At 41.5% G+C, this 18,376-nt stretch overlaps 2 protein-coding genes and 1 long non-coding RNA gene across 8 annotated transcripts in view; 2 read left to right on the forward strand and 1 right to left on the reverse strand.

The window, feature by feature from the left end:
- The window catches only part of LOC149046094 (uncharacterized), an 87,506-nt gene that overhangs the window by 58,604 nt on the left and 10,526 nt on the right, over positions 1 to 18,376 (forward strand). The gene's annotated exons all lie outside the window — the stretch shown is intronic.
- Positions 1 to 18,376, reverse strand: part of LOC149046097 (uncharacterized) — a 30,464-nt gene that overhangs the window by 10,397 nt on the left and 1,691 nt on the right. The gene's annotated exons all lie outside the window — the stretch shown is intronic.
- On the forward strand, positions 219 to 16,056 carry LOC149046099 (uncharacterized). 6 transcript variants are annotated; one of them, XM_089206432.1, is made up of 7 exons: positions 219 to 361; positions 774 to 926; positions 1,069 to 1,970; positions 2,689 to 2,841; positions 3,477 to 3,611; positions 5,781 to 5,821; positions 9,489 to 16,056. In XM_089206432.1, exon 7 carries the CDS (start codon positions 9,499 to 9,501, stop codon positions 15,295 to 15,297), a length of 5,799 nt encoding a protein of 1,932 aa, XP_089062558.1. In that variant the 5' UTR covers positions 219 to 361; positions 774 to 926; positions 1,069 to 1,970; positions 2,689 to 2,841; positions 3,477 to 3,611; positions 5,781 to 5,821; positions 9,489 to 9,498; the 3' UTR covers positions 15,298 to 16,056. The 6 variants fall into 6 exon arrangements, 3 of the variants coding, with proteins under 3 accessions (XP_089062558.1, XP_089062559.1, XP_089062560.1); XR_016186602.1 differs by lacking the exons at positions 219 to 361; positions 774 to 926; positions 3,477 to 3,611; positions 5,781 to 5,821; positions 9,489 to 16,056 and adding an exon at positions 3,017 to 3,175 and having other exon boundaries at positions 1,825 to 1,970; XR_016186603.1 differs by lacking the exons at positions 219 to 361; positions 774 to 926; positions 1,069 to 1,970; ... (1 more) ...; positions 5,781 to 5,821; positions 9,489 to 16,056 and adding an exon at positions 3,037 to 3,175 and having other exon boundaries at positions 3,477 to 3,607.

The following is an 18,376-nucleotide window of genomic DNA, read 5'->3' on the forward strand; positions in this document are numbered from 1 at the left end:
GAAACCCATACGAACTCCCACTCTCCCCCCAAGAGAAACAATTTTCCTCCAGCCCCCCCCCCCCCTCCCTCAGGCTATAAAAATTACTCTTTCTTTATCGCTGGTTATTCACAATTTAAGCCCAAAACGAATTAACTTCCTTAATGACCTTCCGCCTCCTAACCCTACCTTTACCTACAATTTAGTCATCTGCTGTTTGAATTTCTGATGAGATCAAGGCGCAAATCTGTCTGCTGCTGACGTTGTAGAGGCTATCAAAATATCATCAGAAATGCTGCTTTATGCAAATCAGTTTCACTCTAGAGCGTGGTAGCTTCCGAGCGGTAATGTTCACACAATAGTTCCTAAAATCCTTAAAGAAGTAAGGACAGATCACTTGTAATCTAGATTTGAGAGGCAAATTCCGACTAGTGTTTGATTACAACGAGACCAAAGCTCAGTGTAGGAGCCATTAAGGATGTTGTCACAAATTCTCGATCGTATGCGCAAACTGCAAAGCTTAACGGCTCTATGAACGAGTTTAACCCTGCATCATTTTAATCATTTACTAAATGCTAAATCGATTTCGTTTTGAATACAACAATTTGGGAATTCGTCTTGTATTCATTTGGAGAACTATGGTTTCTATTACCTTAACAAAATTACTACGATTCTTGATTTGCTGAATTACAAACCTTATCTTGTATGAAAAGACTGGCTATTCATCGTCGTCAAATACAATATTAGACAAAGTGTTATCGTTTAATGCGCTTGTTTTCACCCCCGATGTACAGATCGGGACGTTTGGATTGCAAGCAAACGGCTCGGAGTCTTCTTCGTGCGAGCCCGGCCATCACCATCCACAGCGGCAGTGAAAAGATTGAAAAAGAAACGATAGCATTTATCAGAAGTAGTCGTTCCTCAAGACGCTGAAATAAGCCTCGCTGGTAAGTACATTGTGTTATAGTGTAATTTTAGTTGTTTCTGTAGCGGGATCTACCTGCTTTTGGACAACAGAAAGAAATACAGGTTTAGTTTCCGATTTAGAAATTATCGCTTAATGCGTTTGTTTTCACCTCCGATGAACAGATCGAGACATTTGGATTGCTAGCAAACAGCTAGGAGTCTTTTAGCGAGCCCTGCCATCACGATCCACAGCAGCAGTGAAAAGATCGAAAGACAAACGATAACATTTATCAACCTTAGTTGTTCCTTAAGACGCTGGAATTAGCTTCATTGGTAAGGACATTGTGCTATAGTGTAATTTAGATTTTTCTGTAGCGGGCCAGGACTTGCTAATTTTGAAACTGAAACTAAACATTTAACTGCTTTTGGATGACAGCAAGAAATACAGTGCTAGCCTTCGATCTCGAGATTAATAAAGGAGTACGAAATTGTTTTGATGTTGGGGAAGTTTTGCAAATTTATGTGGTCCAAGAGAATACCGCGGTGTATTTTAGTTTTGTAACAATAACATTTACCCGATCTCCCCATGAAGCTCCGTGGTTTTCTATTGATTCCCCCCACCCCCCTCCCGTAATCTGCGGTCAATTTTTTTATAGTCCTTCTTTTAACTCTGTTAGAGAAGACTGATTCCTCCTCCCCCTGAAAATCATGTGATCCTCCCCCCCCCCTCTCCGCTAAAAAAAGTAAAATTTCCTCCAACCCCCCAGGATATGAAAACGATTTTTCCTTTAATATCGTTGTTTATCCAGAATTTTGAGGACGAAACAACTAAACTTCCTTAATGACCCTCCTCCTCCTAACCCTACCCCTACTTGCGATTTAGTCATCTGCTGTTTGAATTTCTTATAAGATCAGGCGACATCTGTCTGCTGCTGACGTAAAAGTCAACACGATTTCATCAGACATGCTGCGCTAAGCAAATTTGGTTTACTTTTGTATATGGTTGCTTCTGAGCAGTACTTTGTCATTTTGCTGGCTGAAAACGACGACTTGTTCCCTTAATAGTTCCTGGGATCCTTAAAGAAGTAAGTATAGATCTCTTGTAATCTAGAATCGAGACACTAATTCCGATCAGTGTTTGCTTACAACGAGACCAAAGCTTAGTGTAAATCCGTAAAGGGTGTTGTCACAAATTCTTGCTCGTATACTAAAACTGCAAAGCTTAAAGGCCCTATGAAAAGGTTCAACCCTGCTTCACTTAAATCATTTAACAAATGCTGAATAGATTTCATTTTGCATACAACAATTTGGGAATTTGTCCTTTATTCATCTGGAGAACTACGGTCTCTCCTACCTTGACAGAATTAGTACGATTCTTGATATACTGAATTACAAGTCTTATCTCGTTTGAAAAGACTGTGGTTATTCAGGCATTTACTAAAACCCGAAACAGCGACAAGAAACGATCGAAACGACCGAAACGACCGAAACGACCGAAACGACCGTGACGACCGAAACGAAACATCTAAAACGAACAACCGAAACGACCAAAACGAAACTATCGAAACGAAACTATCTAAACGAAACGATTGTAATGGTTTCGTTTCGGTCGTTACGGTGGTTTCATTTCGATCGTTTTGTTTTGGTTGTTTCGCTGGTTTCGCTTGTTTTAGCTATTTCGTTTCGGTCGTTTCGCTTCTCTGTTTCGGGTTTTAGTACATGCAGGTTATTTACCGTCGTCAAATGCAATTTTAGATAAAGTATTTTTCTTTAATGCGCTTTGCTTTCACCTCCGATGTACAGATCGGGACGTTTGGATTGCAAACAAACGGCTCGGAGTCTTCTTTTTGCGAGCCCGGCCATCACCATCCACAGCGGCAGTGAAGAGATTGAAAGAGAAACAGTAGCATTTATCAGCATTACTTGTTCCTGAAGGCACTGAAATTAGCCTCGGTGGTAAGTACATAGTGTCAGAGTGTAATTTTAGTGTTTCTGTAGCAGTCCAGGACTTGATAATTTTGAAACTGAAACAAAATAACTATCTGCTTTTGGACAACATCAAGAAATCCAGTATTAGTCTTCGATTCAGATATTATCATTTTATGCGCTTGTTTTCACCTCCGATGTACAGATCGGGACGTTTGGATTGCAAGCAAACGGCCAGAAGTCTTCTTAGTGCGAGCCCGGCAATCACGATCCACAGCGGCTGTGAAAAGATCGAATAGAATACTTGTATTGATACGACACACGCTGAAGGAGAAGGAGCTTATTAAAATAGGTTCAGCAAAAGGTGAAATTGCACAGCGATTTCTACTACCGTCACCCTAGATTAGTGAAAATGTCAAAAGTGTCGTTATTTGATGCACTTAATGATCTGATCATCTGAATGCTGCGTGTGTTAAATGATCGACAGAACTGCTTTGTTTTGTTAGACAATAATACTGAGCAAAAGGAAATTACCCCGCAACGTACCATTTCGTTAAAGCAGTAGAATATTTGGTGTGAGAATTATCCTTTTTTTATGGACAACGGTACAATATGAGATAAAGTATAATCGTTTATTGCTCTTTGTTTTCGCCTTCAATGTGCAGATCGGGAAGTTTTGATTGCAAGCCTTCTTCGTGCGAGGCCGGCCATCACGATCCACAGCGGCAGTGAAAAGATCGAAAGACAAACGATAGCATTTATCAGCCTTGTTCTTCAAGGCGCTGAAATTAGGGTCGCTGGTGAGTACATTTTGTTATAGAGTAATTTAGTTGTTTCTGTAACCGGCCATGACTTGCTAATTTTGAAACTAAAACTAAACATATACTAGTCTTCTATCTCAAGATTGATAAAGGATCAGGAACTTTCTTGTCGATTTAGTCATTGCGTATGTTTTGATGTTGGGGAAGTTTTGCGAATGTATGTTGTCTACGAGAACACCATAGAAACAAACTGACAGAAAACAACTCCACAGTCGATTAAGATGTTTTTCGAAATCACCGTTGTCCAAAAAAATTTTTCCCTAATTTAGTAACCTTATACGCTCTTTTCTAGCTGTTCATTTGAATGATGAAATTGTAAGTTATGTTTTATTGCTGAAGATTGTGAACTTTAAACTGAATTGTTCGTTCGAAAGTTTTTCCTCCGGTGAAAGACTCTCAATATAGAACTTTTTCCTTGTTTGCTCCAAGAATTGTTTGCATGCAGTTCTAAGAAAAAATTTTGAGCAGAAAATTCTAGAAGAAGATATGCGAATATGTTTGACCTCTGCCCAAGAGCTTACTCCAATTACTTGAAATATCACACCAGACACGACTGCAGTTAGAAAATCGCCAAATTGAGTAATTGCTTGATGTTGTCTTTTGTCTGCTTTGAATTCAGAGAGGAAATGTGGAATGGTGTGCAAATGAACCCCCCTTCTCTTCACCCCAGAACCCACTCCTGGCGATTCGAGAGATTCTTAAAATATTTTTATATTTAAAATTCGTGTTCCTGTTTACGCGTTGAAGGCTTGTTGTGCATGAGCAATTTGTTGTCTTGTGTGGTTGAAATTTTGACAGTTACACAGAAATCAAAACCAACTGTACTGTTGTAGTCACTGCATAGATTCTTTGAAAAAAATTTCTACATTCTGTTAAAAAGGCTTTTTAAAATCTTATGTTTTATCCTTGTTACTGCTCTGAAAAGGACTTTGATCAAAACATTCTTGACCGTATTTGAAATTCGATTGTTGTAATATCACGCCAGGCACCCATGCTCGAGGGTTGCTTTCTCATCTGTTGTTTTTTGGAGTTAAGGATGTAAGAAAGGTATTTTTAATTCGATTGTTATAGTAATCACATCAGGCACGGGTGTCTGAAGGTTGCCTCTTCATCCGCGTTTTTTCTTGAGTTAGGATGCTAGAATGGTGTGTATATTAAAGAAAAATTTGAGCAGAACATTCTAGAAGATATCCAAATATGATTGACCTCTGTTCAAGAGCTTACTCCAATTACTTGAAATATCACACCAGACACGTCTGCAGTTAGAGAATCGCCAGATTTAGTATTATTCTGCTTTGTATACATGGAGGGAATGCAGTGTAATGTTTGCAAGTAAACCTCCCTACCCCTCTCCCCACAACCCACTCCTGCCGATTCGAGAATTTCTTACAAATATTTTCTTGAGGACCGGTGGAGAAGAGGTAACGTGCTTTGCTTTCCCAGTTTTTATTTTTTCACTAACCCCGGACTTAACAGCTCTGCTTACACTTAAAGGATCAGCGCACAAACGTGACGTTTGCAGTTATCTACGTTATCCAAAAAGACGCAATGTCACTGGACTATTATTTGTTAGGGTCACAATACGTAACACTCTGGTTCCACTTTCGTGTTCCTGTTTACGAGTTGAAGGCTGATTGCGCATAAGCTATTTTTGTTTGTTTTCTTGCCTGGTTGAAATTTTGACGCTAACACAGAAATCAAAACCAACTGTTGAACTTATTTCATAGATTCTTTGAAAAAAGATTATTAAAGTCTGTTAAAAAGGCTTTTTAAAATCTAATATTTTATCCTTGTTGCTGCTGTGAAAAGGACTTTGATCTAAACATTCTTGACAATATTTTAAATTCGATTGTTGCAGTAATCAAGCCAGGCACCAGCGCCAGAAGGTTGCCTTTTATTTCGGTTTTTTTCTTGAGTTAGGAATGTTAGCATGACTTGTATATTTATGCCCCCCTCCTTCCTCCCCCCCCCCCCTCGTCTTCACCTGATGGGGGAATTTTCTGGAGAAATACCCACAGGACCGGGGGAGGGGTGATATCCCATACCTGAAGGTGAACAACTCCTTTAGTCTCCTCGTTTTAGTCAATCAGTCCTTGGTCATTCTGAAAAAAGGAGTTTGATTCTAGATTGTTCAACCTTTGATTGCAGACAGTTCAAGTATTCCCAAGTTTTGTCAAACTTCTCGAACGGTATGTATCATTTAACTCACTGATTCGAAAGTAAGTTCCAAGTAACCTTTTAAACGGAAGTTGCGTGACATGTGACTCACGCAGTCACGGTTAGGTTAAGATTGAAATAGGAGAGGTGATAATTAGAGTGATAGGTTTGAGGAGAGAGCGTTGGAAGTTTGTGATGTGGTGAACGTTAATGATAAACAATGAAAGAATTTGACGATTGAGAGTACAGTGTACCCCACAAGTTCGGTACACTTTTTCTCTAAATTTATTTTTGTTTCCGATCTCTAGCTTCACAGCAATTATTTCTTTCCTTTCGCCGAGAAACCACGGGTTACCATAGCACGTAAATTAAAGTTAACTATCACGTGTGGTGTGTATCATCATCCTCATTATTATCATCATCGCTTGTTGGGCCAGTAGGTGCATAAGGCCGTCACATTGTCCGCCCAACCCCCCTGCTGCGTGCCGCCACACCAGCCACAATCCAGCTCTTCCATATCGCCTTGCCTTTTTCCTCTTTCAACAGTCCCTCTCCAACTGGTCTTTGGTCTCCCTCTCGCCCTTTGACATTCTGGTGTCCACCCCAATACCGCAAAAAAGTCGTTCACACCTTCTCTCCTGAGTAAATGTCCTAAACAGTTCCACTTTCTTCTTCCCACCTCGCAACTAATTTTATTGATGTCTACCATTTCAACTACTCTCCTGTTTTTCATTCTTTGCTGCCATCTGGTCCTCAGTATCCGTCTTAGGCATTAGTACTGAAAACTTTTCAGTGTTCTTTCATCGGTCTTTGTGATTTTCCATGTTTCATAACCATGTAGCAGGACTGATCGGACTAAAGTCTTGAATTGGCACATCTTGGCTCTCTTTCCTATTCTTCTGGCTACCCACACCTTCCATAGCCTCTGGAATGCACCTCGTGCCTTCTGCATTCTGTTCCTAATGTCTTCACTGCCTCCACCTTTCTTGTCTACAATAGCTTCAAGATACGCCACCACAATGCTCTCCCTGTTCGTTGCAGACTCCATCCTCGGTGTCTTGCTGTTGTCTTCCTCCTGATTCAACCCATGGCCAGTAGGAATAAGAATCCTGACATTACGTATCCCTGCTTTACTCCTGACTAAATCTTGAACCAGTCTGATATCTCAAATCCGTCGATTACGGCGCATTTAAACCCTCCGTATATCCCTACTACCACTCTCACCATCTTGCGCGGTATTCCATAGCTCCCCATGGTGTTCCACAATCTTTCTCTGTGTACCGAATCGAGGGCTTTTTTCAAAGTCCCCAAAGTGCGTGTGCAGACTCGCTCTCCAGTCGTTTGCCTGCTCTAAGATGTTTTTTTTACTGTAAAGATCTGCTCAGTTGTATTTCCATTTGGTCTAAAGCCACCCTGCTCTTTTTTAAGCTTCCTGTCTATACCTTTCTTAATCCGTTCTAGCAGCATCCTGTGGAATATTTTACTGATGATGGGTAGCAAAGTCTCTCCTCTCCAATTGTTACAGTCACGCAAATCACCTTTCTTGAATATACTGACAACAAGTTCCTTCTTACACACTTCTGGCCACCATTAACTTTTCTAAAGCCTGTTATATCATCTAGTCAGCCTACTTGCGGTGTATTCCATGTCAGCCCTTAGTAGGTCTGGGCACTGGCTTTGTTTTCCTGAACGCATCCTTAACCTCTTGTATTCGCCATCTTCCTATATCGATTTCCTCAATCTGCTCCAGTTCTTCTGTTTCTTCTTTCTCTTCCACCGGATTTGTGGGGTCATCTCTGTTTAAAACTTTACTCAAGTTCTCTACCCAGCTCTGCAATCTTTCTTGTGATTCTGTCTTATGCACCCCCAGTTTGTCTTTCACACGCAATTCTCGCCTCCTCTGTTCCCGGCTATTGTCTTGGTTATGCTGTTTAGCTCCTCGTCTCTACAATTCTCAGCGGCCTTGTCTGCTGCTGTAGCCCTTTCCTCCAACCAATTCCTCTTATCCTCCCTAGCACTCTCTTTTACTTCCTTTTCTTTCGCACTATACTCCTCTCTCTGTCGCTGTTCAAGTTGTTCCAATCTCGCACCCTCTATATTAAGTTTTGCGTCTTACCCCTCCTAAATTTTTTCCCACGTCGTGTCTCCTATCCGTGGCTTGCTCTCCTTTTTACCTTCCAGTAGCTTTCTATGTGGCATCTCTGAAAGTCACGAAGATCTTGTCGCGCTTCCTTCGAATCTTCTATATCTCATATCGTTGAAAACCTGTTCTTCACTTTAATGTTATATCTCCTCCTGATCTCTTCACTTTGCAACTAACGCACGTTAAACCTCACACTTGTTTTCTTCTTCCCATGCGCCTTTGCCAACTTTAGTTTCATTCTGGTTCTCACCAGGTAGTAGTCACCATATACGTCGGCTCCTCCCATCACTCTCGTGTCCAGAATCGATGTTCTCATGCGTCCATTCACAAAGACATGGTCGAGCTGGTTAACAGTCTTCCCACCTGGTGACTTCCAGGTCAGCTTATGGACCTCTTTCTGTGGGAAACTGTTTCAGTTACAACTAAGCCGTTCGTACAACAGAGGTCATATAACCTATCCCATTATCATTCATGACTCCGACACTAAATTTCCTCAGTACCTCCTCTCTGTTAATGTTGTTACTCCCGTAAGCGTTCAGGTCTCCCATCATCAAAATCATATCATGACTACTGCAGCTAGCAACAGAGTCTCGCAGTTGATTGTTAAATTCATCCCTTCCCTCGTCCATCGTATCGTCTGTTGGTACATATGCTTTTATTACCGTTAGCTTTTGTGGTTTGAGTAGAATCTTGCCTTAATGGTCCTCATGCAGATTGGCATCCATTCCATTAAGGCTCTCTTTGTCCTCACACTCTTCATGATGGGGACTCCTCCTTGTTGCATTCCCTTATCTCCCACGTACGCCACCCTCTCACTACCTTGCAGTGTTCTTGATCCCATCAGCATGCTTGAACTAAGGGAAAAGTGATCCTTGATGTTAGGAGACTTGCAATTTAGCTTTTGTAAGATTACCATCACCAATTACTTCACAAGCTGAAAAAAACTACCAGCTCAGCAGAAGACTATAATCGTACAGCTTAAAAACTCCCTTGTCATTGACTTCGACCATGAGTTCCCTGCGTAATTTTGTTCTTGGGCTGAGTGATTCAGTGTCAACATTTTAACCTAGTTTTTTCTCTCTAATATGCGAAGGGGCTAAATCAGGTGAGATCTGTCAAGTTCCATATTTCAGGTCGACTGTTTCTCGAAAAATACCAATCGTGGAACCAAGTGAACACTGAAAGAAAGAAAGAAATTAACAAATAAGGAAGCAAGAAGATGGTTTCTTTCACATATAAACCGTATCCTTGTTGCTCTGAACACTTTTCTGTATTATACTGACGTTTAAGTTATGAGTGACAGTGGATCTTTACCACTCTCTTTTCCTCCCTTTTATTAGCCCTTGACTCCATCGAGCAAATTGTTTTGAAAGCGAGAGTTTTTCAATTGCCCTTACTTCCTCACTAAAATATAATTGACATGTATCAGCGAAAATATCTTGGTAGGTAAATAAATATTCAAACCAAGTACCACAAAACCGTTGAAGGATCAGCAAAAGTATAGCGACCTACTCACATAACCGAATTTGGTACTAACATAACTATGGTTTTAATAGGATGTAACTGATGATGGCCACTAGGTTGAGGTACACCACAGAGCAACTGAATTACTACAGGATTTGTTACGTTGTCACTGACATACTAACTGAGGGTCTGCGAACCATCTTCAAACAAGAATGGGACAATCGATACAAGACAACACTGGGAGAATGGAAAGATCAACCCAAAAATGGAATGGACTTCTGGAATGGCGAGTCTACTCGAAACAGAAAAAGAAATGCTGTGCTGTTGACAACCATGAAGAATGGCGATAGAGCTGAGTGGGATTGTGCCATGCTGTTTTACGCTATCCTGTATTCAGATTGCATATATTTTCTCAATCCATCAATTAGATCAAATGCGGACGACTTAAGGAAATTTCGAAATGAAGAATTTGCACATATGCCTCGGGGCCACCTCTCCAACGGAGATTTCCAAACTGTCATTACAAAGGTTAAAACTGCATTCCACGCACTCGGTCTCCCGTCATTGGAAATCAACGAAGTTCAAAATCAGACAAACTTCTTAACGGAGGAGTTAAACGAAGTTTTAAGGAAGGTTGACGACTTGAAACAAGAAGTTAAAGACAAAGAAGAGGAACTTCAAGTGAAAGAAGAACAGAGGCTTGCCCTAGAAGAGCAATTAAATTTCGATGTCTCTCCATTTTGTATTCTCCCTCCCAAACCTAGCCACGACATCGCTAGTCGGGAATCTGAAGTTGGTGAAGTTTTGCAAAACCTCCAAACACTAAAAGACGCCAATGATGGGTTGAGCATACTGTATTTGTCAGGAAATCCAGGAAGTGGAAAATCTCAGCTGGCCCGTTTAGCAGCCAGGCGATTTTACGACGAGGTCGAACAAATACCTTCTGCAGCTTCATTTGTCATGACGTTGAATGCTGAAAACTCGGAAGCACTCTTGAAATCGTATGTCCTTTTCGCTCAACATTGCAATTGTCCCGGTTATGAAATAACAAACACTTACCGCTCCAAGGATTTGAACACAGACGAGAAGATTTCATATTTCAAGACCTTAATAAGTACAAAAATTGAGCATTACGCTTCATGGCTGTTAGTAGTTGATAATGTGACCAGCGAATCTCGTACAAGCGATTATTTGCCAGATGCAGACAGCGAGTTGTGGGCAAGGGGTCAGATGCTAATAACAACAAAAGACACTGCGTCTATACCGTTGTCAAGCTCTTCCATACAAAATATCTCAATCAGCGCAGGAATGCAACTTGATGATGCGTGCTTTCTGCTTAACCTCCTTTCTGGTATCTCAGATGCCAAGATGGAAAAAGAAATTGCGAAAGAACTAGACTACCAGCCACTTTCATTGGCAGCCGCAGCCACATATGTGAGACAAGTTCGTCAGAATAAAGGAACCTCGAAATTTGGCTGGACCGACTATTTGAAGAAATTGGAAGAGGGGAAACGAAGCAATACTGAAAGCATTCTTGCTGCGACAAATCCAGCCTATCCGCAGACCATGACCAAAGCAATAACACTCGCTGTCGAAATGGTGATGGAAAATGATATAATTTTGCATCACATGTTCCTTTTTCTTTCAATGTGTGCATCACAGCCGATACTGCAAGACATTATTATCGAGTATGTTAAAACAACTGATGACGAATTTGAAGATGAAGATATGATAAGAACGAGGATGAGTCGATGTTCACTGTTGCTAATTGAAGAAGAATCAACTGGTGTTTATATTCGAGTCCATGGTGTCGTTCTTGATGTTATTAAATCTGCGACAAAAGGTTTCGCAAAGGATCAAAGCCACAAAGTGGTGTATGGCGCGGTAATGTCTTTCTCAAAATTTGAAGAGCTGGAATCTATTGTTGTGGGAGCAAGAATAGTTCCCCATCTTACAACGTTGAGCCTGAAAATTGAAGACATGTCACTCGGGAAAGGAATACCAGAAGCGAGCAATAGAGCCTTGTGTAATTTTCCTGATGGCCTTTGGAGCCTTACTAACATGTGCCTAAACCACAGTAGGTTTAGAGCGGCGCTAGTCTATGGTAAATGGCTGTTAAAAATTCAAACGAAAAAGTTGGGACCTGAGCATGTTGATGTTGCAAGCTCTTTCAACATTCTGGGTACTTTACACAGTGATCTGGGCGACACAGATGAAGCAAAAGACTGCTATAAGCGTGCACTGGAGATTAAGATGAAACAGCTGGGACCTGAGCATGTTGCTGTTGCAAGGTCTTACAACAATCTGGGTAATTTACACAGTGATCTGGGCGACACAGATGAAGCAAAAGACTGCTATAAGCGTGCACTGGAGATTCAGATGAAACAGCTGGGACCTGAGCATGTTGATGTTGCAACCTCTTACAACAATCTGGGTAATTTACACAGTGATCTGGGCGACACAGATGAAGCAAAAGACTGCTATAAGCGTGCACTGGAGATTAAGATGAAACAGCTGGGACCTGAGCATGTTGCTGTTGCAAGCTCTTACAACAATCTGGGTAATTTACACAGTGATCTGGGCGACACAGATGAAGCAAAAGACTGCTATAAGCGTGCGCTGGAGATTCAGATGAAACAGCTGGGACCTGAGCATGTTGATGTTGCAAGGTCTTACAACAATCTGGGTACTTTACACAAGGCTCTGGGCGACACAGATGAAGCAAAAGACTGCTATAAGCGTGCACTGGAGATTCGTCTGAAACAGCTGGGACCTGAGCATGTTGATGTTGCAAGGTCTTACAACAATCTGGGTAATTTACACAAGGCTCTGGGCGACACAGATGAAGCAAAAGACTGCTATAAGCGTGCACTGGAGATTCAGATGAAACAGCTGGGACCTGAGCATGTTGATGTTGCAAGGTCTTACAACAATCTGGGTAATTTACACAAGGCTCTGGGCGACACAGATGAAGCAAAAGACTGCTATAAGCGTGCACTGGAGATTCAGATGAAACAGCTGGGACCTGAGCATGTTGATGTTGCAACCTCTTACAACAATCTGGGTAGTTTACACAGTGATCTGGGCGACACAGATGAAGCAAAGGACTGCTATAAGCGTGCACTGGAGATTCGTCTGAAAAAGCTGGGACCTGAGCATGTTGATGTTGCAAGCTCTTACAACAATCTGGGTACTTTACACAAGGCTCTGGGCGACACAGATGAAGCAAAAGACTGCTATAAGCGTGCACTGGAGATTAAGATGAAACAGCTGGGACCTGAGCATGTTGCTGTTGCAAGCTCTTACAACAATCTGGGTAATTTACACAGTGATCTGGGCGACACAGATGAAGCAAAAGACTGCTATAAGCGTGCGCTGGAGATTCAGATGAAACAGCTGGGACCTGAGCATGTTGATGTTGCAAGGTCTTACAACAATCTGGGTACTTTACACAAGGCTCTGGGCGACACAGATGAAGCAAAAGACTGCTATAAGCGTGCACTGGAGATTAAGATGAAACAGCTGGGACCTGAGCATGTTGATGTTGCAAGGTCTTACAACAATCTGGGTAATTTACACAAGGCTCTGGGCGACACAGATGAAGCAAAAGACTGCTATAAGCGTGCACTGGAGATTCAGATGAAACAGCTGGGACCTGAGCATGTTGATGTTGCAACCTCTTACAACAATCTGGGTAGTTTACACAGTGATCTGGGCGACACAGATGAAGCAAAAGACTGCTACAAGCGTGCACTGGAGATTCGTCTGAAAAAGCTGGGACCTGAGCATGTTGATGTTGCAAGCTCTTACAACAATCTGGGTACTTTACACAAGGCTCTGGGCGACACAGATGAAGCAAAAGACTGCTATAAGCGTGCACTGGAGATTCAGATGAAACAGCTGGGACCTGAGCATGTTGCTGTTGCAACCTCTTACAACAATCTGGGTAATTTACACAGTGATCTGGGCGACACAGATGAAGCAAAAGACTGCTATAAGCGTGCTCTGGAGATTAAGATGAAACAGCTGGGACCTGAGCATGTTGATGTTGCAAGGTCTTACAACAATTTGGGTAATTTACACAAGGCTCTGGGCGACACAGATGAAGCAAAAGACTGCTATAAGCGTGCACTGGAGATTCAGATGAAACAGCTGGGACCTGAGCATGTTGATGTTGCAACCTCTTACAACAATCTGGGTAATTTACACAGTGATCTGGGCGACACAGATGAAGCAAAAGACTGCTATAAGCGTGCACTGGAGATTAAGATGAAACAGCTGGGACCTGAGCATGTTGCTGTTGCAAGCTCTTACAACAATCTGGGTAATTTACACAGTGATCTGGGCGACACAGATGAAGCGAAAGACTGCTATAAGCGTGCGCTGGAGATTCAGATGAAACAGCTGGGACCTGAGCATGTTGATGTTGCAAGGTCTTACAACAATCTGGGTACTTTACACAAGGCTCTGGGCGACACAGATGAAGCAAAAGACTGCTATAAGCGTGCACTGGAGATTCGTCTGAAACAGCTGGGACCTGAGCATGTTGATGTTGCAAGGTCTTACAACAATCTGGGTAATTTACACAAGGCTCTGGGCGACACAGATGAAGCAAAAGACTGCTATAAGCGTGCACTGGAGATTCAGATGAAACAGCTGGGACCTGAGCATGTTGATGTTGCAAGGTCTTACAACAATCTGGGTAATTTACACAAGGCTCTGGGCGACACAGATGAAGCAAAAGACTGCTATAAGCGTGCACTGGAGATTCAGATGAAACAGCTGGGACCTGAGCATGTTGATGTTGCAACCTCTTACAACAATCTGGGTAGTTTACACAGTGATCTGGGCGACACAGATGAAGCAAAGGACTGCTATAAGCGTGCACTGGAGATTCGTCTGAAAAAGCTGGGACCTGAGCATGTTGATGTTGCAAGCTCTTACAACAATCTGGGTACTTTACACAAGGCTCTGGGCGACACAGATGAAGCAAAAGACTGCTATAAGCGTGCACTGGAGATTAAGATGAAACAGCTGGGACCTGAGCATGTTGCTGTTGCAAGCTCTTACAACAATCTGGGTAATTTACACAGTGATCTGGGCGACACAGATGAAGCAAAAGACTGCTATAAGCGTGCGCTGGAGATTCAGATGAAACAGCTGGGACCTGAGCATGTTGATGTTGCAAGGTCTTACAACAATCTGGGTACTTTACACAAGGCTCTGGGCGACACAGATGAAGCAAAAGACTGCTATAAGCGTGCACTGGAGATTAAGATGAAACAGCTGGGACCTGAGCATGTTGATGTTGCAAGGTCTTACAACAATCTGGGTAATTTACACAAGGCTCTGGGCGACACAGATGAAGCAAAAGACTGCTATAAGCGTGCACTGGAGATTCAGATGAAACAGCTGGGACCTGAGCATGTTGATGTTGCAACCTCTTACAACAATCTGGGTAGTTTACACAGTGATCTGGGCGACACAGATGAAGCAAAAGACTGCTACAAGCGTGCACTGGAGATTCGTCTGAAAAAGCTGGGACCTGAGCATGTTGATGTTGCAAGCTCTTACAACAATCTGGGTACTTTACACAAGGCTCTGGGCGACACAGATGAAGCAAAAGACTGCTATAAGCGTGCACTGGAGATTCAGATGAAACAGCTGGGACCTGAGCATGTTCATGTTGCAAGCTCTTACAACAATCTGGGTAATTTACACAGTGATCTGGGCGACACAGATGAAGCAAAAGACTGCTATAAGCGTGCACTGGTAATTTATATCTCCAAGTATGGTGAAGAACATATAAGGACACTAGAGGTCAGCAGGAACTTATCTCGGCTAAAACAGAAAAGAAAGAGAGTTGATGACCTTGGAGCTGTTTTGGAAAAGAAGAAATGAGAGTCGTGTTAATAGTTTAGTAACTGTGCTGATTGATAGACGTTGTTGGTCTTTAATTTAGGTTTACTTGTTGTTTTTTCTTTGCACGTGAGAACTTAGATCGTTTTAATTTTTTCATGATATCTTGCTTAACTTGTGCTTTTAATATTCCGATCTGGAAACTCGCACAATTGATGTGGTTTTTTTTTATTTCTGAACAAGTAGTTCATTACTTTCTCATTTCTTAGGTTGCTACCAAAGGTTGTAGTTCGACGGATAATAAACAGTCAGAATATGCACCCAAGTAAAGAATTTCTCAAGTTGCTAATCATTGCTGCTTTTTCAGAATCTTGCTCTTTTAAATTTATGATTTTTATTCATATTCATAATTAAGAGAGAATATCCATAAAAGCGGTCCGGCCGATCTAGCTTGAAAAATAGATTTCGCTGATTTCTTGTACATTGAAAGACTTTCATGTCCTTATTCTAGAACCACAATCCACTTCATCTGATCTTCAAAATTTATCAAGTTATGAGAGATTTTCTGATCACCCCAGCGAACACTCGTGGCGACCCATGTCGAGGCTCAAATTTAAGGTAACATTGGAGGTCGATTTTTCGAAAACTGTCATGCCCTTTATAAAACAAACACCAGAACGATTTAACAAAAACAATGACTTACTAGCTGAAAAAAGAGTAGAAATAGATATTATTAGAAATTAGAACAAAATCCATGATATTTCGCTGTTCACAGGAAACTTATTAAAGTTTTTCACTTAACGCTTCAGTACTATATAATTGAAAAATCGAAAAGTGCTGTTCACCTCCCGTTCCCGCTCCTCTCTTCCCCCCCTCCCCCCCGCCACTTGACATCAAGGCCCACGTGAGCCTCAATCACTAGAGTCTGATCAGCGGTTGTCTTAAAGAAATAAACATCATTTGTTCCGAACTTCGTAGAAGGAAAATCTCTGGATAAACTAATTTGCTAACATGCCACAGGATACTAAAAAGAAAATCCCGTTACTTCTTCATCAGTAGCCGTTTAACATCCAAGGTTGAGTGGAAGTAACCTCTCATTCTTGTGGAATCGAAGAGCGAACTTCGATAAAGATCTTAAACGACGCGGTGAATGATGATTTTAGATGTATAAAATTCATATATTTGCACTGCGGTGAAGAAATGAAATTAAGAGCTCCTCGCAGCTAAGAACACTACTGAAACGAGTAGTTGAAAATAGGACCTGAAAAAAATTCGGGCCCGTACAAGTCCTTTTTTCAACTACTCGTTTCAGTAGTGTTCATAGTGACGCAGTGAAGTCTCACAATGTACTGGCTCACAATTCCTAATACCCACATTCCTACAAACTCCTCTTTCATCTTGAAGTAAATTTTAAACGAAAGTTCAAGTTTTTTAAATTGGACTGGAGGGTTGAAAATATTAATTTTTGTCACACAGGGCTCTCTCTTTCCTTCTGCCTGGTCAAAAATTTTTCATGAAAGGCTAATTAAAGCCTGGATAGCGCATGGGTGATCATTATCATGTCGTAAAGAAGTTACTTGCATGGGGATGGGGTTATTTATTGATGAAAAAAGTTAGAAAGATTGTTGTTTGTCTGAAGGTAGAATTGTAACATGTTTTACTTCTCCATAACATTGCGGGACACGAGTGAAAAAGAGAACAAATGCGGTATTAGAAACACTTTTGGAAAACGAAATTTAAGATACATTTTTTGATGAGATACTCTTGTTAGATGACGAAACTGATAAAGATCCAAATCCAACTAAGAATGAAACATTTTATTCTGAACTCGTAACTCTACATTGCACCCAAAGTGTATCTTTGATTGTAACGTATTACACTGTCCAAGGGATTGGATTTGAATTGTCTACGTGGGCGGTTTTATCGTTGAATTGCGGCCATTTTCTCCGTGATAACGCTTCCCTCGATGCCTGTAAGAAGTATATAACCTTTCCTCTAATCCTTATAGACCTTCCGCACTAGAATCCATCATAGATACTGTATAACAAGATCCAAGTGACATTATAATGAACTCGTGGATATAACGTGCAGAATATAATTGGTTATTTCGGCGGGTCAAGTCTAAGTTTACCAAAGCAACCTTGACATTTGATTTCCACTCTCCCAACAAAGTGTTAGGAGGGAATGTTCAGTTGTTCACATCGTGATAAAAGGGTTATTGTGCAGTACATTATCGGTACAAAATTAGCCGTCATCCCCACAAGAGCTCTCCTTAATTGATTTGCCAAAACTAACATTGGGTTCGCATCCTATATAAGATATATGTATGCTCTCCCCAGACTTCCTAGGCCGCGTTAACGCGTTGCTTTTTCCTATGCATTGCATATCCACGGCTTAAACCGGTGAAGGTAGGACTATAACAAAAAAGAATCTCAACTCAGATTATCTGAAGTCGTCAAACTATTTCCTTAGGCTTCAGAGTGACTGTTTCGGAGCTCCGCGTAAGTATGTGGTTCCGTGTTCAGTAACTGATAATGAAAATGGGGACTCGGAAAGTGCAATTCTTCAATTTCCTCATAGACACGGTTATTCATTGGATCTTCATATGCTGGATTGTTGTGTCCCCTGGTCTCAGAAGTTCTTCGCCGAGGTCTTCTGAGGGAGGAAAGATAAAATAGCTGAGAAAGAGAGACATAAATCTTTAACTAGCTCGCATGTATCAAACCTTGCTATGTGATGCTATGTCATTCAAGCGAACGCGTCTTGGAACTCCGAAATAAGACAAAATCTTAACTTTGTTAATGCCTTACTCGGCCAAAATAAGAATATTTCTTTTATGCTTTGTGCGTGGGCTGTTGCGTAGTGGAGGTAACCTTTAGATGCCGATATCACAAAGGATCTGAGGAGAGGATATATCAAAGTTGGGAATTGCGGTGGTTTAGTAAACAGTACGCAGGAACAACTGTTCGAGAGGTCCAAATTTAAGCCACGGTAAAGTCACAGTGATGCAATCTCGAGGACAATATGTTACTTCTTTTGTCGTCAAAGTGATGCTCTTCACCATTAAATATCAAGGGAAACTGGCAAACTATCAGAGAAACTTGATGAATCGGCAAGGGAA

The sequence above is a fragment of the Pocillopora damicornis genome, chromosome 5 (assembly GCF_964200805.1).
Source record: "Pocillopora damicornis chromosome 5, jaPocDami1.2, whole genome shotgun sequence".
Taxonomy (NCBI): Eukaryota; Metazoa; Cnidaria; class Anthozoa; order Scleractinia; family Pocilloporidae; genus Pocillopora; species Pocillopora damicornis.

What these genes read in the sequence shown, in the direction of transcription:
- LOC149046099 (XM_089206432.1), top strand. Translation starts at nt 9,499, where the DNA reads ATGATGGCCACTAGGTTGAGGTACACCACAGAGCAACTGAATTACTAC.